Source organism: Microtus ochrogaster, chromosome 18 (genome assembly GCF_000317375.1).
Source record: "Microtus ochrogaster isolate Prairie Vole_2 chromosome 18, MicOch1.0, whole genome shotgun sequence".
In the NCBI taxonomy this organism is placed as follows: domain Eukaryota; kingdom Metazoa; phylum Chordata; class Mammalia; order Rodentia; family Cricetidae; genus Microtus; species Microtus ochrogaster.
The window spans coordinates 54,629,661-54,650,871 of NC_022020.1; the positions used below are offsets into that span (position 1 = coordinate 54,629,661).

General features: G+C 41.7%; 1 protein-coding gene across 7 annotated transcripts in view; it reads left to right on the forward strand.

Annotated features, from left to right (window-relative positions):
- Nucleotides 1-21,211, forward strand: part of Tcf4 (transcription factor 4) — a 338,712-nt gene that overhangs the window by 113,269 nt on the left and 204,232 nt on the right. For all 7 annotated transcript variants that reach the window (XM_026783458.1, XM_026783457.1, XM_026783461.1 and 4 more), the window contains exons 4-5: nucleotides 6,297-6,358; nucleotides 9,717-9,813. In XM_026783458.1, coding sequence (XP_026639259.1) covers nucleotides 6,297-6,358; nucleotides 9,717-9,813 — 159 coding nt within the window. The remainder of the gene's footprint in view (nucleotides 1-6,296; nucleotides 6,359-9,716; nucleotides 9,814-21,211) is intronic.

Here is a 21,211-nt window from a genome sequence, read left to right on the forward strand (position 1 = left end):
TTTAAGCGGTCATTACATTTTCTAAGTTGGTACATGTTCTCAGGGCAGAAATGTCTCCTTGTGCCCTGGGTTCCAGCTTTTGCTTTGATTTTTAGCTTTGGCTGGATGGAACTTTCATATCGTGTCGGCTCATTAGTATTTTAAAGAAGACGTAAAAGAAAAAAAAAGGCCTGTTATCCATCATTTTTAGTCTTCTGTGGGAGGGTTATCCAAATATACTAGCCTGCCCTATTTCCAAGAATGGAAATCGAACTCGCTCATTTTGTGGTTCACAAAAATGAGTTCAGAGAGGCCGGCGACTTATTTGGACTACCATGATGGACATAGCAGAGCCCCTGTTCAAATCTAAGGCTGCTCTCCAACTCCCAGAACAGAGTTTCAAGGTTTTCCCAGTTTCCCGAGTAGTTTCGGCCTCATGGTCCACAAAGTAGAGATGCCAGTGAGCAAACCCTGAAGGGCAGTGAGTGGATGGGAAGCCGTGGAGAGTTAGCATCCCACCAATGGATCCTCCCTCTCAGGGTCCACTCGTGTCTGAGCTCTGCCCAGTTGCCTTCTGCAGTTTGGCAGCGAAGGGTCAGACATGTTAGAATGACTCACAGAAAGGACCCCGTGAGCTGAGAGCTTCTCAACGGCTTGTTGATTCTCAGAGCAGCCCACACATCTGTGAAAGTTGCCAAGACTATCCTACTTTGGATGGTTATCAGAAAGAAACCTCAGGCAACCGAGCTCATTTCAGGCTTTGAAAGTGTAGTTTCTTTCATCTACTGGTATTTTTGTATCATTCCTTCCGCCCATGGCCTTGTGATCCCTTCCCATGCCCACGGGGAAGAGGTGGCTGGTCATTTGTACACATGGAGTAGCAGGAGTTGGTTCTTGAGATGTCTTTATCACAGCCATCTTTTTTTTTTTTTTTTTTTTTTTACCTGGGTCTTTCTCTGTTGTTTTGTTTCATAATTAAGATGTAAACACTTTCTTATACCAGAAATACTATTTTTTTCTTCCCTTTGTGCTTGTTTGATTGAGTAAAAAAACTAAAGAACCTCCTGTCTGCTGTATACCATACAAGGTATTGAGAGACAGTTAAGCATGTTTCTTTGCTATAAGATATATTACATATGTATTCATCACAGCTTGGGGTGGAGTGTGCATATATCCATAGGGTTCTTTGTAGCAGAAATGTCTGTTTAATGAACTATAGTATTGAGCCAGCCTCAGTGACTCCACAAGTGTGAATTTTTTTGTAGGTAAAATGATTTGCTTCTTTCTATTCTGACTTCTGTTGGGAAAACTTGAATTTTCCATCAAATTAAAAAGCAAGTGTTAATTTTGTTTCCCCAGAATCATTTTTATCTTTTATTCAGATAACTGCATTAAATTTTCTTTTCATTTTTGCCAATATAATAGCTTCTAAAGTTTCTGTGTACCTCAAACAAATATCTAGCCCATCATAGCATCTCTTTTGATGGAATTATTAGCTATCTTTTATGCTATTGCCTTGTGATTCATTCAAATGTTTAATTTATTTATTTTTGGATATCTAACTTTAATGTCTTCTGGATACAGTAGCAGAAAATGTACTTTATATGTATTTGCTCCATCTCGGGGCCAAGAAGGGACATCCTAGCTGGGTGTAGGATTGAGAAGCTCGTACCATTGAGGTGTTTGGTGGATGTACTCCCTGAGTTATGGTCCCACATGACCTGGGGCTTTGTCTTACTCTGCTGTGTACTAACACTTCGGGTGCCTTGCTAGCCCCTTTAAGCCTCACTTTTCTCATACATCAAGTTGGCATGCTATTAGGACATAAATATCCGGCAAACGGCTGATCACCCTTTAGCCTCATTTCCTATGATAGGGAAGGAAGAGTCAGGCAAGTTCACCCCATGGCACTCAGGGCGCGTGTGGCCAGAGATAGCTATGAAGTTTACGTGTTCACCCCATGACGTTCAGGGCACATGTGACCAGAGATAGCTGTAAAGTTTGCACAAAATCTTACTTTAAAATATTGAGGTTTTTGACAGGCATAGTGGTGCACACCTTTAATCCCAGCACTTGGGGAGGCAGAGGCAGGCGGATGTCTGTAAGTCCGAGGTCAGCCTGGTCTACTTATAGAGCTTTCAGGCCAGTCAAGGCTACATAGTGGAGCCCTGTTTAAAAAACAAACAACAACAACAACAACAAAAAACAATGTTTTTTTGGCTTTGTTTTAAATTCAATTCTGTGGGTCTCAAGCATAGACTTTGTAGATGCCAGTGACTGTGCCATTTTGTTGTCAAAAGGTTTTATACCCCTTCTAGGCACAAAGTAATAGGAGCAAACCCATGGTAAGGCATTGCAGTGTCCGGCACAGAACGAGTGGTGGTTTGGTGTAGGCCATGAGCAGGTTTCAGACAAAGTGAGTCTGGCAAGTACCATTAGGATGCTGTGAGACAGGAGCATGGAGTAAATGTGGAGTCAGAGCTTTTCCTTTTTCTGAAGGGTTATTCGCTTGTGCTTAAGAAATATTTGTGTGTGCGCATGTGTGTGTATGTTTGCGTATGTGCGTGCTCGTGTGCGTGCTTGCGTTCGTGCTTGCGTGCACGCTCATACACATGCGTACATAGGTATGAGGAAGTCAGAGGGATGTCAGATACCCTGGAGCTGAAGTTTCAGACAGTTGTGGACTTCCAGATATATATTCAGGCAGTCCTCCGCAAAAACAGTAATTTTTAACCACAAGCTAACTTCCATTATCCGGATAACCAATGTACTCCGTGAGGTAGGCTACTGTCCGGGGTGTGGGTGCCATTTGTCTTCTGTCTGTAATAGCATAGTCTCCTGCTTCTCACACTCTGCGATGTGTGTGAAAATTACCCGGGACCTGGCGATAAACACTGTTGCCTTTGCCTCACTGGTGAGGTACAGACTCTGTGTTTGAGGTGCACCCTAAGAAGCTGGCTTTGACGTGATCATGCCAAGGAATTCAGATGGTGGTGAGTGGAATTGGAGGTGAGATGCCTTGGCCTGGTTACTGAGGTAAAACGCTCACTTAACTATCAGGTCTGATGAAGCTTAGAACAGAGAAGATATCAACAGATGGCTAAAAAGTAACATGTTTACTTGCTTATGAATTGCCACAACGGACTTTCTTTTTGCGTTACATGAATGCATACCCGTTTATATAGATTTTTTTCCAAGATAAAATACAATTAGAATTCATTGGGTGGTCCTATTTATTGAGTTGGGGGAGAGCTGGTGGTTTGTCCTCATCCTCTAGATCTCGTCAGGGAAGATCCTGTTCAAAAGAGAGCAATGAAAGAGAGGAAATAGAAAGGAAGGCTGAGCAGCGTGAGGTCAGGAAATGAGAAAGATGGAAATGGGTAAGGATGGGAAAAGAGCAGTCGGATCTGATTGGGTGGGAATCTCTTTGTGGAGGAACCCAGCCAGTATTTAACCTGTTTTGAAAAAGCTCGACTTCCAGCATTTTTAATTAGCAGCTTGCTTGCTTTTGAAATTGCCCAGTTGGGAATACTCGAGTTTTGATGTGTTTTACCCGCCTGCTAATTAACCGGGGCCGGGTTGACCATCATTTTCCCCTTTATGCGGTGGACAGAAGATATGCATAAATATCTCCTGAAACAGTCCTGCTCAAGTCTGGGTTTAAATCCATAGCCGCAGTGTATCGGGAGAAGAATTCTTGTTAAGTCATAAATTAAATTTCAACGCATCTTTTCTCGAACTTCTTTTCTTTTCTTGCTGGCCTGGGGTGACTGTGTTTCAGGCATGGTCCATACTTGGGGAAAGAACATTCTTGATTGAAGGGACTGTTTCGTGCCTTTATAGAATGTTTAGCAATGTTCCTGACCTATTTCCTAACCTGTGATAGCCAAAATTGCCTATGGAACTTGCCATTGTCTTTTGGTGTCAAAATTGTCCCCAATGGAGAGTCCCTGGCAGAGCCATATGGTCCATTTTGTCCTTGTCTATCTTAGATGTTTAACCTCCCCCCCCCTTTTTGGTAATTGAAAGTAGACAAGTCTGAGCAATATGAAGTATATGGCAGACAGAGAAAATCAAATCTAGCCCTTTCTTGCCTTTTGGGTGTAATTTTAGGGCAGGATCTCCCATCAATCCAAGTTGGCTGTTTCAGGTTAAAAAAATAAAAGTCAGGTTGTACTAAATGTTTGAAAACCCGCAATGATTGACAGCTTTTATTTTTAAATCCCCTCCCCCTGAAAATGTTTGTGTTTTATTTAAAAATTAAGAGAATCATGCAGGATACAAACTCAGTAGTGTGAAAATCCCTGAGGGTTGTAAATTTCTTCCGTGCACTATAGCTCAGAGTGTACAGGATAGGGCAAGCATCCTGGGTCGTTAAACAACAGGTTTCGGGAAAGTTTTACACCTTTTCTTTAGGCTTGATGTAGTCTCCTGAGCCTTCTTTCTACGCCTTCCGCTTGCAGTGCGCTGAGTCTAACGGGACATCTGCTGTCATTCCTTGTCTTCTGGAGTGCCAACCAAGAGGACCTGTGGTTAAGAAAGAGAAAGAAGGAGGAGGAGCAGGGGTGGGGAATGGGGCGGGGGAAGATGACCACAAGAGGGAGAGAAGATGGGGCCAGGAAACAAGGGACACTGAGAGATGGGGGGGTGATGAAGATTCAAGCTTATTAGCAGTAAGTTAGTTATTGCTATCTCTTCTCTTAAGATATCCTGTAACACCATGTACTCCTCTGTACCCAAAAATAAGCCAATTAATTATACTGTGATTGCTTCTGCTGATAATAAACTAGCAGCAATAAAAGGAATGACAGTAGGCCAATAAGAGAATAAACAGTATCAGGGAGATGTTTGAAGAGTCGGTATATGGGATTAGAGTTTCGCACCCTCCTCCGATTCTGTCAGGGGATGTTTGTGATGGCCGTCTGTTATCTACCGGGATCAAAAAATCTACACAACAAGGAAACTTTTCATGTTTTTAATGGGCCTTTCATCAAAATTCTCAAAGCCATCCTCAAATATAGGTTGATCCTTAGAACTTCCTGGCTCTGCTGTCCTCAGGAGTTCACTCACAACAGCCGTGAAGGAACTTACTTACTTTAGCCAGCAATAGAACTGTGCAGGGAGAGAGTTCAGTGCATCCTACCTCCCTGGTCACTGACTAGGGTCTCTTCAAGCTTGACTTATCAAAATCAAATACTGCCTCATAATCTAATATCAGCTTTCATTTCTACATATCAAATATCAGGATGCGAATTTACTCTGTAGTAGACCATCAGTCATCAGCGACCATTTGGGAAGCAAAAATTAGTTTTGGAAGATTATAAAGAAAACAGGAAACAAAGTTAGGTGGATAGGAAAAGGAGGACAAATGGATTTAGAAAGAGTAGGGGGCAGGGTGGATATGATCAAGTGCCTTACGTCAAGCTCTCAACGCAGTGATGATGATGGTGATGACGATGACGGTAGTGATAGTGATGGTAGTGGTGGTGGTGATGATTATGGTGATGGTGGTGATGATGATGGTGGTAATTGTGATAATGATGATGATATTGATGATGATGACAGTGGTGAGTGATGGGGGTGGTGATAGTGATGATGATATTGATGATGATGACGCTGGTGGTGATAGTGATGGTGATGCTGGTGGTGATAATGATGACGATATTGATGATGATGATAACTGTAATGCTGATAATGATAGTTGAGTCTATATGGACCATCCTGGGGCTTTTGTTTATTTATTTTCTTAGGAACAGAGGTGTCTCCACAAACTTTAAAAAGCCCCTCTATCTGTGTACCGTGCTAGTTGGAGGAAACGACTGAGGCCTTCCATTAGTAGTTTGGGTTGCGTGTCTGTTGTGTGCTGTAATAAACTGGGCTAGAGAACAGTCAGAATCTCGTCAGATTCTGGCAGTGGAGTTGAAAGTGTCAGAGTGGGCATTTACTTCAGCTTAACTTTCCCTCTGGATTAAAGTTGTGTTCATGTACTTTGAAGTTTGTTTTGTTCAAAAGATTTTAATAAAACTTTAAGCGCCAATTCCTATCTCTCACAACGGAGGCTATCGAAAGCTGTGGAGGATAGAAGTAATTTTTATGTGCATACCTCTGGTTCCTGAGGGTCCAGTTCACGTCTGCTGTGAATTTAAATTAGTTAATTTAAGTAGATGGGTCAGAACCCACTGTCATCGTGGTAACCCTGTGCCTGGTTCTTAATTAAAGGCAACAGGAGATTAATTTGAAACATTAATTTAAAAGTGCATATACAAAAAGAAAGAATTATTACAAGAAAGCCTAAAGAATTTCTCTCTTGTCCCTAGATGTAGAAGACAGAAGTAGCTCAGGGTCCTGGGGGAATGGAGGCCATCCAAGCCCATCCAGGGTAAGTATATGTAATCTTTTTTCCCCGGAAAGCAGACAGACATGGCATATATGTAAATGTACTAAGCTTCTCACATGCATCAGGTATGCACACACACAAGGGTACACACACACACACACACACACACATCTGCACAGATCTGTATAATCAGTTTAACGAGGGCAGCCTTCTGGGATTCTTTGATTTTATTGGTTACCACACCTGAGTTTATACCTGCTGAATTAATGCTGACCTGAAGAGAAACCGTTTATCAAACACACGGCTTTACCTTTGCCAGTAGGTGGTCAAGTGCGATAGAAAGTCATTTGTTGCACTCAGACCAAGCTTAAATAAATCCTAATTTATCCATCATGTGTAGGTATGACTAGACTCCCGAATAACACTTCACGGGAGTCTAACCTATTAGTATGATTTGCATAGCAAGTCTGCATTCGTTTTATTTTGGGGCCATGTTACTGTTCCACCAGGCAGGCCATTGCATATGATGTCTTTAGTACTTTTTTTTTTTTAAGTGCCTCTAATCCCACAGCAGGTTTGATTACACACATACAGTGTCCCCAGTTAGAAGTTGACTTAGTGCAGGATGGACATCCATCCTTCCTGCCTCTCTAGATGGGGCATTCTACTGGGAGGGGACATCTTACTGTACACGCCCCCCCCCCATCATTTTGCATTGGGGGAGGTCTCTGCTTTGTCTCTGGAGACAGAGGTGGCCCATCAAGCTGCACAAGAGGCTATTTTAGCCAGTTGTACTTAACACTTTGCACCTGTCCTTGGCACCGCGAGCCTCACGCAGGTCTGCAGGGTGCAGCAGGATCTCTAAGCCTACGAGGAACTCGGCTGAGCCTCGGAGCAGCTGTCGAGCTTGACATCCTAATGCATTATATGGATGGGTGGAGGAAATCTTTCCTCCTCCTCCTCATGTTACAGTCTGCACTTGCACAAATAAATCCATTCCTTGACAGCCAGTGGGGATGACAGAATGTCCTCTATTGTTCTGTTCGCTTGGGCTTGCTTAGTTTCTCCTTACACACATTTGTGTGTGGTTCAGTGCAAAACTATAAATATTGAGCTAGATTCTCATAGTAAAATACATTATTAATTTTATATTAGCTTCTTACTATTAATTTCCTACAGTAGCTCACTTTTAAAACTTAAACTGCCTCATAGTGTCTAATTGACAATCTACTTTCTATTGAGTTTTGGCAAACAAAGCCCATTTAGAATCTTCCTGATTTACTTTCAAACTTAGTTTCCAGAAACTGCAAATTTTGTTGAATAAGCAAGTCTGTGAAATGAGTCAATGAGCAAAGGTACCTACCACTAAGCTTCTCAGCTCCATCCTCAGGACCTACACGGCAGAGAGAGAAGTGATTCCAAGCTGTCCTTTGTCCTGCATATGCTGCGGCACACGTGTGTGTGACTCCCCACCCACCACACATGCAAAGTAAATAAGTATAATTTGAAAAGAAAAACAAGAAATGCATTGGTAGGACTTGGGAAATAGGTCAGTCAGCAAAGAGCTTGCTCACAGTCATAAGACCTAGGGTTTTATTCCTATAATGCATTGGTAAGAAAAAAAATCCAGGGGTGGTATTGTGCACTTAAAATTCCAGCACCTGGGGCTTACTGACAAGTTAGTCTACCCTAATCTGTGCATTTTATGCCTAAATTTGCCTTCTGGCATCCACACACAGGTACCACACAAACAAATGAGTCCATACTCCCACATGAAGACACACACACACACATGACACACGACACACACGCACACACATGAATATGTAAATGCATACAAGACACATATTGCTGAATGATTTGACTCTCCATCTTATCATTTAAGTTTCCAAGTCCAGGGGTTTCCCTGTCTGTAGAGTCACGCTAGGTGACTTCGCCGTGTCCTTTTTCCCCCCATTCCTCACTGCCGGTCCTAGCTTCTATGCACAGTACTGTACTGACAAGTAAGTTCGATCATGTATTTTAAGTTTGTAGTGCACTCTCTAGGATAAGGGCATTTCATAAATAATAATGAGCATTGTACAATGCCTGGGTGGGTCCTTAGTGGAAGACATCTAGGAACAAATTAATACTCTAGCAGGATTAGAGTCTAGCATCATCCTGGTTAATTTTTTGTAAATGAAGAAAGGTGAGAGAGAGTGCAGTGGCTTGTCCCGAGGGCCTCGGTCCTTCCACACTGAAGTGATGTGACTTTTTGTTGTTCTTATAGCATCCATCTTTCATGTGTGGGCAGATTCTGCCCTTTGGCTAACATACCAAACTGATACCTCTGAGTAAATTTGACTTAGACTTTATGGACAGTTCAGCCAGCTGAGCAGACACTCTCCCACCCCCCTTTCTGGTCACTTGATGCTCTTTAATAGGCCGACATTTAAATCAAATAACACAGTAGATTTTAACTCTTTCTTAGATGTTATTGAATTACTCCATGGAATTTAAGTGGTTGGAAAGATTACAAACACTGTATTAATTTTTAAATTCCCAACATAAGGAGAACACTATTTTAGTGACACATTTCTTCAAAAATGTTTACCCTTAAAATTGTTTTGGTGTTGTGTGTTTTGTTTACGTGCATAAACACTGATTTAAGCTGAAGCTTTAACCTTTATGTATAACTGGGCGTGAGTGTGTCTATGAAGATGGGTCACTACTCGGATCTAGAGGTCAGAGGACAGCATTGTAGGGTGGTTTTTTTGCTTCCTCCACTTTTCCACGGATTTTGCAGGTTGAACTCACGTCTTCGGGTGAGTACAGTGAGCACCTTTGCCTTCTGAGCTGGCACACAGGCCCGGTCCTGAAGCTTTGATGTTCATCCTAGTGCGGGTTTGTTACCCTTCACAGGCTTGCGTGTTCATTACTAATGTAAGGAGCCATCCATTTCACAGCTGCAACAGCAGCTAAAATAAAACACCGAAATGTTAATATCGCAAGCTAAGTGCTGCTCAGACCCCCCTACCTTGCTTTTCCAAGAGGCAAATCGTTGCAGACTATGAATCATTTTCCTTACTTGAACATAGGTTTTGAGAAGGAATAACTTTTGTTGTATGCAGTTTACTTCATGAGCATATGCTGTTTGACATGTATTATTTAATTTAATCACGTCAATAATTCCATGAAGTTGGTAGCATTATCATTATATTAAGATTTCGCAGCTATGACTTTGGGAAACATTTGAATTCTTTCGCCTACTGTTCATATGAAGGTGCAAGCTCTTACAGTGAGATTTCATGGGGCAAGTAATAACCGACTCCAGTTTCTTTTCATAGGAAAGGTTTCATTATTGAGGTGTGTTTATAAGGTGTGTCACATGACGAGGCTTACTCTTTTATCTTACTTACAGAACTATGGAGATGGGACTCCCTATGACCACATGACCAGCAGGGATCTTGGGTCACATGACAATCTCTCTCCACCTTTTGTCAATTCCAGAATACAAAGTAAGAAAAGTTTTATTTTATCATGTATTTTTTGGAAAGCTCATGTTTGGGCAAGGAATGGGAGATGTGCCTCAGACAGACATTCAGTTTTAGGAGTCGGGTCAGTCAGTCCGTTTACTATAGTGCTCTTAAATGATAGAAATAGCATTCATAATTAGAAAATAAAATGGCTATGAATGTTGGCGAACAGATCGACAAGCACTAAGTTTTTCAGACATGAAATTGAAGATTTTCAGCGATACAGGATCCATGTAGACGTTTGTCTTCCTTAGACACAAAATGTTGTTATCAGTAGTTTTCTCAGTACATACTAAAGAAGTCAAAGTGACAAATATTTGTAATAAAATATTTGGTTTCATGATTGACAAAGACATGTGTAGTCAGAATAACCCCTTCAAGTTGAGTTGTATGGTCTGGTTGTGGTTTTGCATGCTGTGGACTTTGTGCTGATTGTCTAGGTGAGCGGTTCTCAACCTGTGGGTTGTGACCCCTTTGGGGGGGTCACATAATACATATCCTGCATGTCAGATATTTACACTATGATTCATAACAGTAGCAAAATTACCATTATTAAGTAGTAATGGAAATAATTTTACGGTTGGGGAGTTACATGAGGAACTGTATTAAAGGGTCGCAGCACTGGGAAAGTTGAGAACCACTGCCCTAGATAGACCTCATTCTGTATCACTTTACAGAAGCTGCTTGCATTCTGAGTCTGTCTGCAGATTTCCGTTGTGCCCTGCCTTCTGGCTGTGTTAGCGTGTTTCTCTGCTTCTGACTACTCAGTTGGGATGTTTGTCTAGCAGCAGTAAACCTGAGCAATGGGAAGATAATTCATAATGACTTAAGCGGTCCCAGTAGCTGGCTACTTCAGTTTTGATGAAAGATAACGATCTTTGTTCCAGTAAATGTGAATTCTTTACAATATTAGGAACTCTTTCAGATGGGCCAAATTCTATCATAAATCTTTTGATAAATGAAGTTCAATTTCATGATATAAGCTGTTGGACCAATCTCCAAAGAAAATACTGATCAATAATTATATTGTACGGAAACTGTAATTGCAAATGCTTTTTAAGAGTGTCCTGATTTCACACCTTAAAACTTTGTCAGTTCCTTAAGATGTCGAAGGTCCTTTCATCTCAGTCTTTTTTGTTTTTTTTAAATTGCCATCAAATCAGGTATTTAACACAAAGTTGTCTTTAGTGGGTAACATCAAGTTTATGCCTTTGAATGTGTTCCCTGAGTACCATGAGATGCTATTTGATCTAGGTTCTTGGTTTTGGTAGTTTTTTTTTTCCCCACCCTTCAAAATGATAAACTTCATAGTGAGGTTTTAATTGTTAACTTTTAGCAAGAGTCCCAGGTTCTTCTCAGTTATTGGTGAAAAATGCGTCAGGCCTCAGCTAACTCGAGATAGATGGAAACAGGTGACAGGCTATTTGTCAACTTAGATTTTATTGGGCAAGTTTAGACTCTTTGGTGCCCATAGCCAGGATTTGAATACTTGGCTCTTTGCTTCTCTGTTCATTTTTACCTAACTGTGTAAGATGAAGTCAACTATAAAGTTATAAAGGTGACCTAAGAACTAATGTGAAAAGGCTATAGAAACTTCATTTGGAAAAGTCTAAAATTAGTCTCTGATGAGCTAAAACAGTACCTCAAATATGTAAGCCAAATAGAAGTTTGGTGTGTATGTGAACAAGCTGAAAAAGCAGTTAGAGGGGTTAATGTTTCAGAACAAGGCGAAGCATACAACTGTGTCAAATAGCCGCTGTTCTGTGTTTCTTCGTGGACAGCTGCTTCACGAACTAGTTTTTTTTATCCAAGTTATTTAAATATAAGTGGGCTGACACTCTAGACATGGTTCTTTCTGTGTGGTTGTTGTTTAAGTTGAAACCCCATGTCAGCTTCTCTCTTTCACCCGTCTGCCTTCCTTTCCTCAACCTCTTAGTCATGAAGGCTAAGACAGAGTCCCGCATTGTGATGAGAAAGGCTGCTGGGTGGGCGAGTCTCCTGCCCACTGTTCCCCGAGCAAAGACTTCTCTGTTAGATAAGCCGTCTGGCCTGAAACATGGCTCTTTATTGTTTACAAACCGCGACATTTTCCACCTCAAGCAGATTTTTGCACAGAAAAGAATTGTGCTTGGGCTAAATGGTTTATCTGACATTAACGGGCCGGTGTCAGACTCGGGTCAAAGAAGTCACCCTGAGAGCAAGAGGTCACTGTGCAGTGTGCCCAGAGACACAAAGAGAGAAAAAGTCTTTGAAACAAGTCTGGGATGCCTAACATTTTTAGTCTAGAGAAGAATTAGAAGGTATTTCTAAAGAGCTAAGGATGCTGGTGCCTTGAACACTCTTCACTCCCTCTCATTTCTCACGTCTTGATTGGCTTGCCCATCCCACGGCTTGACTCTGGGAGGAGAGGTCGTCTTTGAGTTTGCCCAGGGTGCTGAAATGGCCCTGTAAGATGAGCCCACTTGGGTGTTATGCTTTTTTACTTTTGTTATTTTAATCATAAACAGGACGCGATTTTCAAAAGGTTAAAGACAAGCAGTTTGCAAACAGAGATGAAGGAAGGGCCCCTGGCAGTCCAGCAGTTTAACCCTTAAACTACAACCATGGAATCTGGAATGTCGGTTATGTTTAACTTATATTCTAATGCCGTCACCTTGTGAACATTTTCCCTCACACCCAAAGAGGCTCTCGGCATCTACTAAAAGCCTTGGCAGTGGTCTGCTCTAGAATCTTTAGCTGGTTTTCATTAAAACTACAAAAGATTTCCTTATATTTCAAAGACTTCATTCTGCCATGTCACATTAGGGTAAAAGCTATAGCATCGGAAATAAATCAGCCACTTTATTGGAGCAGATTCTCTATTGTCAAATCAATCAAGTCTGTGACTGAATTAGGCGTCTGCTACCGAAGTAAGTGACACTAATTTTACGGGAAAGAGTTATTAACTGCAGATGACCTGATTTTTTTTTTTGTAAACTGTTTACTTATGAAGTTTTATTATTTCAAAGAAAGGAAAGATCACTGCATCCCCATTCCTTTTCTGAGTGGATTATTATGCTCCATTTTTTTTCTTACAGCAATATGCTATTTTAGTGATGTGATAAAGAATTTAACATGCTTGCTCATAAACTTCTTTATCACAAAGTTTTTTTTGATAAATGTTACAATTTTGGTAAAATAAAATTTCTATGTGGTACCAACATAGGACAACTCAGTCCATTTTGTGTCATAATCTCAAAGTTGTGGCCGAATGGGATATAACTGAGAAGAATAATAAACGTGACCTTATCATTTTTCTTTATAAATAAAATTTGTTAATCTGAAAGTAGTCCCCTGTCTCATGATTGTGAAGTCCCTAATGTAGATGAGCACATGTTTGTCTATGCATGGGTGCACATGGTCACACACATGTGCCTGTTATGTCATGAGAACCAGTGGCCCTTCTTGGCTACAGGTTATCTTTAGGAGAGACCTGTTGTCAGTCTGTGGTTGTCATACACGCATTGTAGTACATTGGTCGGTTATTAGCCTCTTCTCGTACTTCACAATAGCCATGAACTAACTTACTGCCTTCCTTGGGGACATAGCAGCCAACTTGCCTTAGATATGAGCCAGTGCACTGATTTGTATATAGGAGAGACACGCCATGCCTGGTTCCTGTGATTATTAATGATATTAACATTCTTTTCATCTGTTGAAACATGCTCACGGTATTGTTGAAGCTGCTTAATCAAACCTTCCCAGGTGGTCAGCTGGGTAGCTTTTGGAACATGCTAGCAGGACAGGGGGCCATACATTTGAGACACATTGTCTGTAAGAGCATTGTCTATATGATCTAGAACGTTTTGAAACTCCTGGCATGGAGTGTATTCAAAGAATATAGATTTTTTTTCAGAAGTATTCTGTCTGTAAAATTTTATTCCTGTCTGTCTATATTAAAACAATGAACTTTGTTTTACCAAGCATCAACCTTTTGCAAGTAATTGTCTTCCTTTTTTTTTTTATAATGGTTGATAGAATATTTTTCAGCTGACAGTCTTTGGTCTGAGGACGGATGGAAGCATCCATTTTCCGTCCGTTGTTCTAGAGTCTCAGTAGACAGCCCCACTGGTGGAGGCTAAGTGGGCCTGTTGCCCCGTGAGGTTATGTTCGTGAACTGGCGAGGGGAGGCCCTGAAAAGTGACACTTTCTGACAGTTGCCTGCAGCGTCCTGTCAGCTGCTTCAACTTTCACATGTTCCAGCCCCAGTGGCTCGGTTTCCTAGCTGTGGTATGTGTGTCTAGTCCTTAGTCACACTATCCCAGGCCAGTGAATAGCTCCCCACCAGAGTCACTGCTTTTAACCTAGCTCAGCGGAACGTTTTCCTGTGGGATTAGATGAAGGATTCGGGAAGAACCGAAGAAGGCTGCTGGCTTATGGGGTGACCTTTGAGTCTCATCTGGGCTAGCCGTTGGTATTTTGATTTGGTTACTGTGGCCATATTGTGGCAGCTGCTGGCTCATTATAATTCAGTTCCACTGCTCTGTTTGCCTAGCAGGAATATTTCAGTTTGTATTACTTCAGAGTGTTTCATGGCTACCGTGAGTTTACCCCAGCATAAAGGTGGAGCGTTGTGAGTTTTCCCACCCCAGTGGCAGAGGCAGGTGACAGAGGCTTCTTGTAAAACCACACATATGAGACTGCACTGAGGTGGCGTTTCTTTTCAGTGAGAGATGGAAAACACCCAGTGAACTGACTTTTATGAGGAAAACTGTTTTTGCAAATCTCCATGTGCAAAGGGAAGCATGACCGCAAAGAAAAAGCATCTTTTCAAAGCATGGGTAGTTTCGCTAGCCCACGCAGGCAGATGGGTTTTTACTAGCCCACTAGGTCAGATGCAGAAATGTAAATATTAATAAACAGCAAAAGCCAACTCTGGAAGGTTTGTTCCCTTTCAAAGTATTCTGAAGCAATTAGATGAACAGGCTGCTTGCACATTTATTAATGTTGGAATTCATTCTTGAATGCCTTCTTTCTTTTTTCTTTCTTTTTATTATTATTATTATTATTATTATTATTATGATGTTGCTTGTTCTGGGATTGAATTCAGCACAATTAGCCTTACATATTTCAGCAAGTGCTCTATCACAGTGATAGACTCCTAGGCCTAGTGTCCAGGTGTGTGTGTGTGTGTGTATGTGTGTGTGTGTGTGTGTCTGATGGCATTTCTCATCTTGCGTTGTCTGGTTGTTATCCGTATGTGTTGGGCTGATAATATGGTATCTGCAATTATGGATAGAAGGAATCTTTAAATGTTTTATTTGATTTTAGTTGCTTTCTTGAGAGTATTGATTCTTTTAACATGTTAAACCATCTTCCTGAAACATTGAGAACTGTGACAATTTAAGAGTAAACATTAGTGATTTTAGCAGCTCTAACTGCTGTAGTAAGAGAACCTGAGTCCACTACTCCTTTGCTATATTGCCTGGAGTGTTCAAGGCTTCCTGTTTTCACCTCCTAAGCCAAGGGAGGAGGAGCCCTTTGGGCAGTCTCTGTGACAATTTTCTAATGTAATGGTCCTTTGCTTTCTCTCTTGAATCATTTGTGGCCTGTATTTTATCATTAGAGATATTTGTTTCATTCTTGTTTAGAATCCCTTCATCCCTATTTTATTACTACCACCTTCAAGTGACATTCATAGGACCTCTATTTTTTAAATGTCATTAAAAAAAAACTTTCAGAAACTTGCTGGGCACTTGTCTTAAATCCCACCACCACAGTGGTGGCACACGCCTTTAATTCCAGCACTTGGGAGGCAGAGGCAGGTGGATCTCTGTGAGTTTGAGGCCAGCCTGGTCTACAAAGTGAGTTGCATGACAGTCAGGGCTGCTACACAGAGAAACGTAAGCTTCAAAAATCCAAACATGAAAAAAAAAAAAAAGAAAACAAATAACGAAAGATATTTAAGTGTGTGTGTGTGTGCGCGCACACACACACACACTTGTGGGGTATGTGTGTATGTGTGTGGTATGTATATATCACAGTGCATGTGTGAGGTCGTGTGGGAGTTGGTTCTCTCCCTTGCACGTGTGTTTCATAACTTGAATTTGCACATCAGGCTTGGTGGCAAGCGCCTTTTCTTGCTGAGCCCTTTTCCTTGCCCCAAATGTAAACTTCCAAGCCTGGCCCCAGCTAAATGTTTCTTCTGTATCTCCACTTATCCCAGCTCTGTAATTAAGGAATGTCTAGAGCAAAATAGTGACTCAGTCAGTTGAGTACCAGAGAAAGGGTGTTCTGCTGTAGACCAGTTCTCAGGATAGCAATACAGGACCTCAACAAATGCCCTTAAATGATCCAAGATAAAAGTGACCCCAGAAACCACATACATAAAGTTTGAACCCAGAATGAAATAAATGCCTATAAATTAGAATCTGTTCTAGATCCTACTAAACTGGAATGAAAACCCTGTACCAGAACCAGATTGGTTGAAATTCAGTGTTTATTTTATAGTTATGTACCTTCTGCCGTCGTACATAATATGCTCCTGTTGTTAGTGGATGGTTCATAGTATGGTGTGGCGGATTTCCATTTTCAATATCCACGCCACAGATTGTTTGATGTGTAAGAAGAAGTAGGTGAAATCAATAATATTTTGAAAAGCCATTGAGGAAGTCGATGGTTCCCAGCATTCAGATAACTCACTTCCTGCTGTCCGGTCAACAGTCACCCCTGTTGCTCTTTTCCTTGGTCTCGCTTCCTTTGTTCTGGCATCTTCTCTGTCATAAAATACGACTCTTACTGTGCCCATGAAAGACTTCCACAGTCAGAACAGGTTTACAAAAACTGTCTTTAAGAGAGTTAGAAGAACCGATAACCAGAAAAACGTGCCTTGAAAACTGTGGGCATGGGGCTGGAGAGGGCTCAGCAGTTAAGAGCACTGGCTGCTCTTTCAAAGGACTCACGTTCAATTGGTGTTCAATTCCTAGCACCCACATGGGAGCTCACAATCTAACACCTTCACACCAACATACATAAGATACATTTAAATAAATTATTTCTTTAAAAACAGAAAACTGTGGGTAACAGAGGCACGTGGGTCCCTGAAGGACTGGGGAGAATTCTTCTATTCAATGCTATTCACTCTAGCTGGGTTTGGTAATCTCAACTCTGAGAATCCCAAGTATCTTGAGCTTGGTTGTGAGATAACCAGAAAGAATGAGAAGAAGTTATTAATTCTGAAAGAAAAAAACATTAAAGATTCACATGCAAATAATGCATTTATGTCCAATAGGAATATTTGGGCTCAATGTACTGGAAAATTTGGCTAATTTAGGTGACTTAGTTGTTTTTTCTTCTTCCTAAGTTTGGCCCTAGCTACTGCTCAGATGTATTTGCAGGTCAGTGGTTTCATGGCTGGTGGCTCTACGATTCTTTTGTACTTAGTGTTGTCTCAAAATGACTCACAGCTTCTGGTGTCAAGATGGGGAAAGGTGGGTTTAGTAGTTCCTGTCCTGTTCACCCCTGGATCTCTGATGCCCTATTGGTCTCTGGCTTTGAGGACGGGGTGGATGATGGTTGTGTATGTAGTAACTCTACAGCCTCTCCGGTGCAGACAGATCAAAGAAGCATATAGAGAAGTTATTTGATTTGATTCATAGAGTTTATTTTTTAAAGTCATCCTTTTTTAGATATATTTATTTTTATGGGTATGAGTGTTTTTGCACTCATGTAACATGCATGTGACTGGTACTTGCTGAGGACAGTACAGGGCAGTAGATTCCCCTTCAGCTTGAGTTAGGATAAAACTGTGAGCCACTATTTGGATGCTGCCAACTGCTCTACAAGAGCAACAAGTGCTCTTAACTGCGGAGCCAGCTCTTCTGTCACCGGAGTATACATTTTAAAGAAAAACGTATGTACTTTTTCATTCAGTAATTTTGAAAACCAAGAGCAAAATTTTCTTTAATAAAGTATAAAAGTGTGTTTCAACTCAGTTTGGGTCAGCAAATGAGAACACAAGACAAATTGATGTGAGTATCAATATTAAAAGGCGTTGCACTGAGTTTGGTGCTGGTGTTTCGGGCAAGTCGGTAGGCAGCCATTCCTACCTTATGTGTCTGCATTGACCAAACCTTGTTCTTTATGCCTCTGGCTTTCTCTTCTCCACCCTGTACAGAGTATTTTGACCACATGGTAGTTTAAATGTAATTGGCCCCCATAATCTCGCAGGGAGTGGCACTTTAAGGAGGTGAGGCTTTGTTGGAGGAAGTGTGTCACTGTGGGCGTGGCTTTGAGGTTTTACTATGCTCAGGATACTGCCCCATATGTCAGTCAACTTCCTGTTGCATGCATGATGTAGGACTCTTAGCTCCAGCACCACATCGGCCTGCATGCTGCTACCCTCCTCACCATGATGATGATGGAGCGAACCTCTGAACTATGAAAGAGCCACCCCAGTTCTTGACAAGAATTGCCGTGGTCATGGTATCTCTTCACAGCAACAAAAGCCCTAACTATGACTGTGAAGCAGCCAGCCTACAGTTTCAGTTACTAGCTTCTGCCTTGTCTTTTTGGTGTTCTCTCTGGTCGAGACAATTGTCAATCTTAAATTGACCCACTTCCCATTACACCCATGCAGTAGAGGCTTGACACCCTGAATGTGCCACTGCAAGTGATAGGCAGGGAGACCTTCTTTCCAGAGGATTCAGCTCTAGCACATTGTTATGCACACTAAAGCAGGTAGAAAAGAGTGTCCACCCTGTGAGGCAGGGTGCAGGTCCCTCTTTTCATTTCACATGTACATAATCTTGCTTGCTGATTTTTAATGTGGAGAATTAGTTGTGCCATAAGACAGTTAATTCTGAACAACATGCCGAGACTGAATAAGATTGTGAGGCCAGGCTCCAACTTTTGGCCCGAAGTTTTCCAGTCCTGCTGAACAGTACCCTGTGGCATGAGTCAGGCCAGGAGAGAACACAGGCGACGGGAAAGACTTGGTGTCTATAAACACAAACAGGTAGTGGACTAAATGCTGCTGTCTTTATTTAGTAGTGAACTTCTTCTTTGCAGTCTTCAGGGGAAAGACGGTGTCTGAGAGTGTTGCATATCATGTGCCTCACAGTGTTAACCGGCACACCACTTCTGTACAGACTCTGGACTTGGGGATCAAACAATACGCTTCTTTAATAAACACTGTGGAGGGTGTAGTATTCCATTGTATGCCTGTGGAAGCCAGAGCACAGACACCTTTCAGGAGCTGGTGTTCCAGGAGTCAAATTCAGGAGTCAGGCTCGTACAAGCAGTCCTGCTAAGCCAACTTCTTAGCCCCCTACACACTGAATTTCTTAAAAACTTTCGTCGTCCCTCAAACCCAGGGCAGTTATTACCACCGTGTCTACTAAAAGTGTGTCCCCCTTAGGGAATCTGTTGATGCTCCATAAGCGTGGCTGTTGTCAGTGTTCTCACGGTACTTCATGAGGACCCAGAAAGCGGCCATTTTAAGCACAGAATGACTCAGGAGATGTCATGGCATCTGCCTGGCTCTGGGAGTGGTTCGGCAATGCAGATACACATCGGTAGCCCTTTTCGGTCCTGGTTATGAATTGAAGATAGCAGCTTTGAGTCATGAATGATAGCAGTTTAAAAATACTTTTGTTTTCTACTGTGGATGGAGCAGAAGGCAGGAGCAGGTGGGCATGGAGTAGTTTTTGCTCAGCCCCCGAGACATCGACACCCAAGTGGGAGGGCTCCTTTCTTAGCCTGTCCACAAAATCCTTTCTTCTGTGCACTAAGCTCCTCGTTGCGACAGCTTTGTTAAATTCAGATGTGTCCCTTTGTGAAATATTTGCCTCCAGCTGTTTTCCTTTCCATTTTAAAGGTTCTCAATTTCATCTTTTCACACAACTAAGAAGCCCTCATGTTGAGTCAAAGAGACTGGCCAAAAGCTAGGCTTATTCGGCTGCAACCGAACTGTGAAAGCGCGACTCAGAGCGAGGCTTTTCATCAGTGGGGCCTTGACAGACACCTTCCATGTGCTTGGGAATGCCCTGGAATGGCTCTGCTCCGTTTGTCTCTAAAGAGTGGTGCCCCTATGCGGAGTTATCCTGTCCTTCCTTGACTGTTAAGAGTTGCTGAGGCTGACGGAACCATGTAGTATGTTTGAGCAAAGCTGACTTGGCTGGCTCTCATTTCCTACCCTTTTGTAGAACATTAGACCCGGGAGCCAAACAGTAAAATGTTATGGGGTGCATACTGAGCTGACCAGTGTAATGTGATGTGTATGAGACATAGGGAAGAAAGTTCTTTGTAGGTGGGATTCAAATACTTCGTCTTCTCAATGATTGCTTATTAATTGCTTCTGAATTTCTTGACATATGTCTATCAATGGGAAAAATGAGGAGGAGGCATCGTTGTAAATTGCTATAAAATACAGGCTTTAAATATAAAAAAAATATATAACATCAGAAAATTTTGTGTGGCGTGAACGTAACAGAAAATATCCAGTATGTGGGGAGTGGTGTGTGGTGGGTCAAGCCAGGACTCTGGACTCTGGTCTCTGAGTACATGATGCTTTGGCTGCCTGACTTTGCTCAAGTCTTCTTAGTGCTTATGATAGACTTTGTCAATGTGAGTAGATGGTCTGTGTCTGGATGAAGTAAACTGAAAGCCACCTGGGACTTACATTCTGTTAATGCAAATTAATGCTATGCCTACTATGGCTTGACATGCGCTGTTTTTCTGCTTCTTGGGGCTGAACACTTGCAAACTTGAGTATAGTGTAGTGAAGTTTGGAGAAATGGGGGATGATAAATTATGGCCTCTATTAAGGCTGAATGTAAATAAAGAGGGTATACTACCTGGTGACATTTGGTGAAGGAAAGAGAGACAAAGAAATCGAAGAAGGTGGAAGACACATAAAAAGCTATTTTTACTGTTCTCATTCCAGAATATGATTTCCAGCACTGTATTGGAAGCAGTGGCCAAAGTCTCAGAAACTACTGCGCACTAATTTCTGTGCCTTTTACTTAGCTTGGCTGCTTGGACCAACTGTATTCTTAACAGTTCAACTAGCAAATCTAAATGCGTCAGATGCAAACGTAAATACTCTGTGTGGGTTCTACATAACTGGGCAGTACTCGCCACAGAGGGAACTCCACTCGTGCCTCTGTCTCCTTCCGAACTTCCAGAATGTTTGGACGTGTGTCTAATATCCATATTTTTGGAACTTTTAACAACTGGTCTCTTAAGAGAATTAAATATACAATTTCTTTAATTGCTAGTTTTTATTTCATTATAGTGAGTTTTCCTATTCCTTCCTTATGATGACCTCAGAAACATGAACTGAAAATTAACATACAGTAATTACAAATATTTTCACTCTCCTGGCTAACCACTTCAGTAA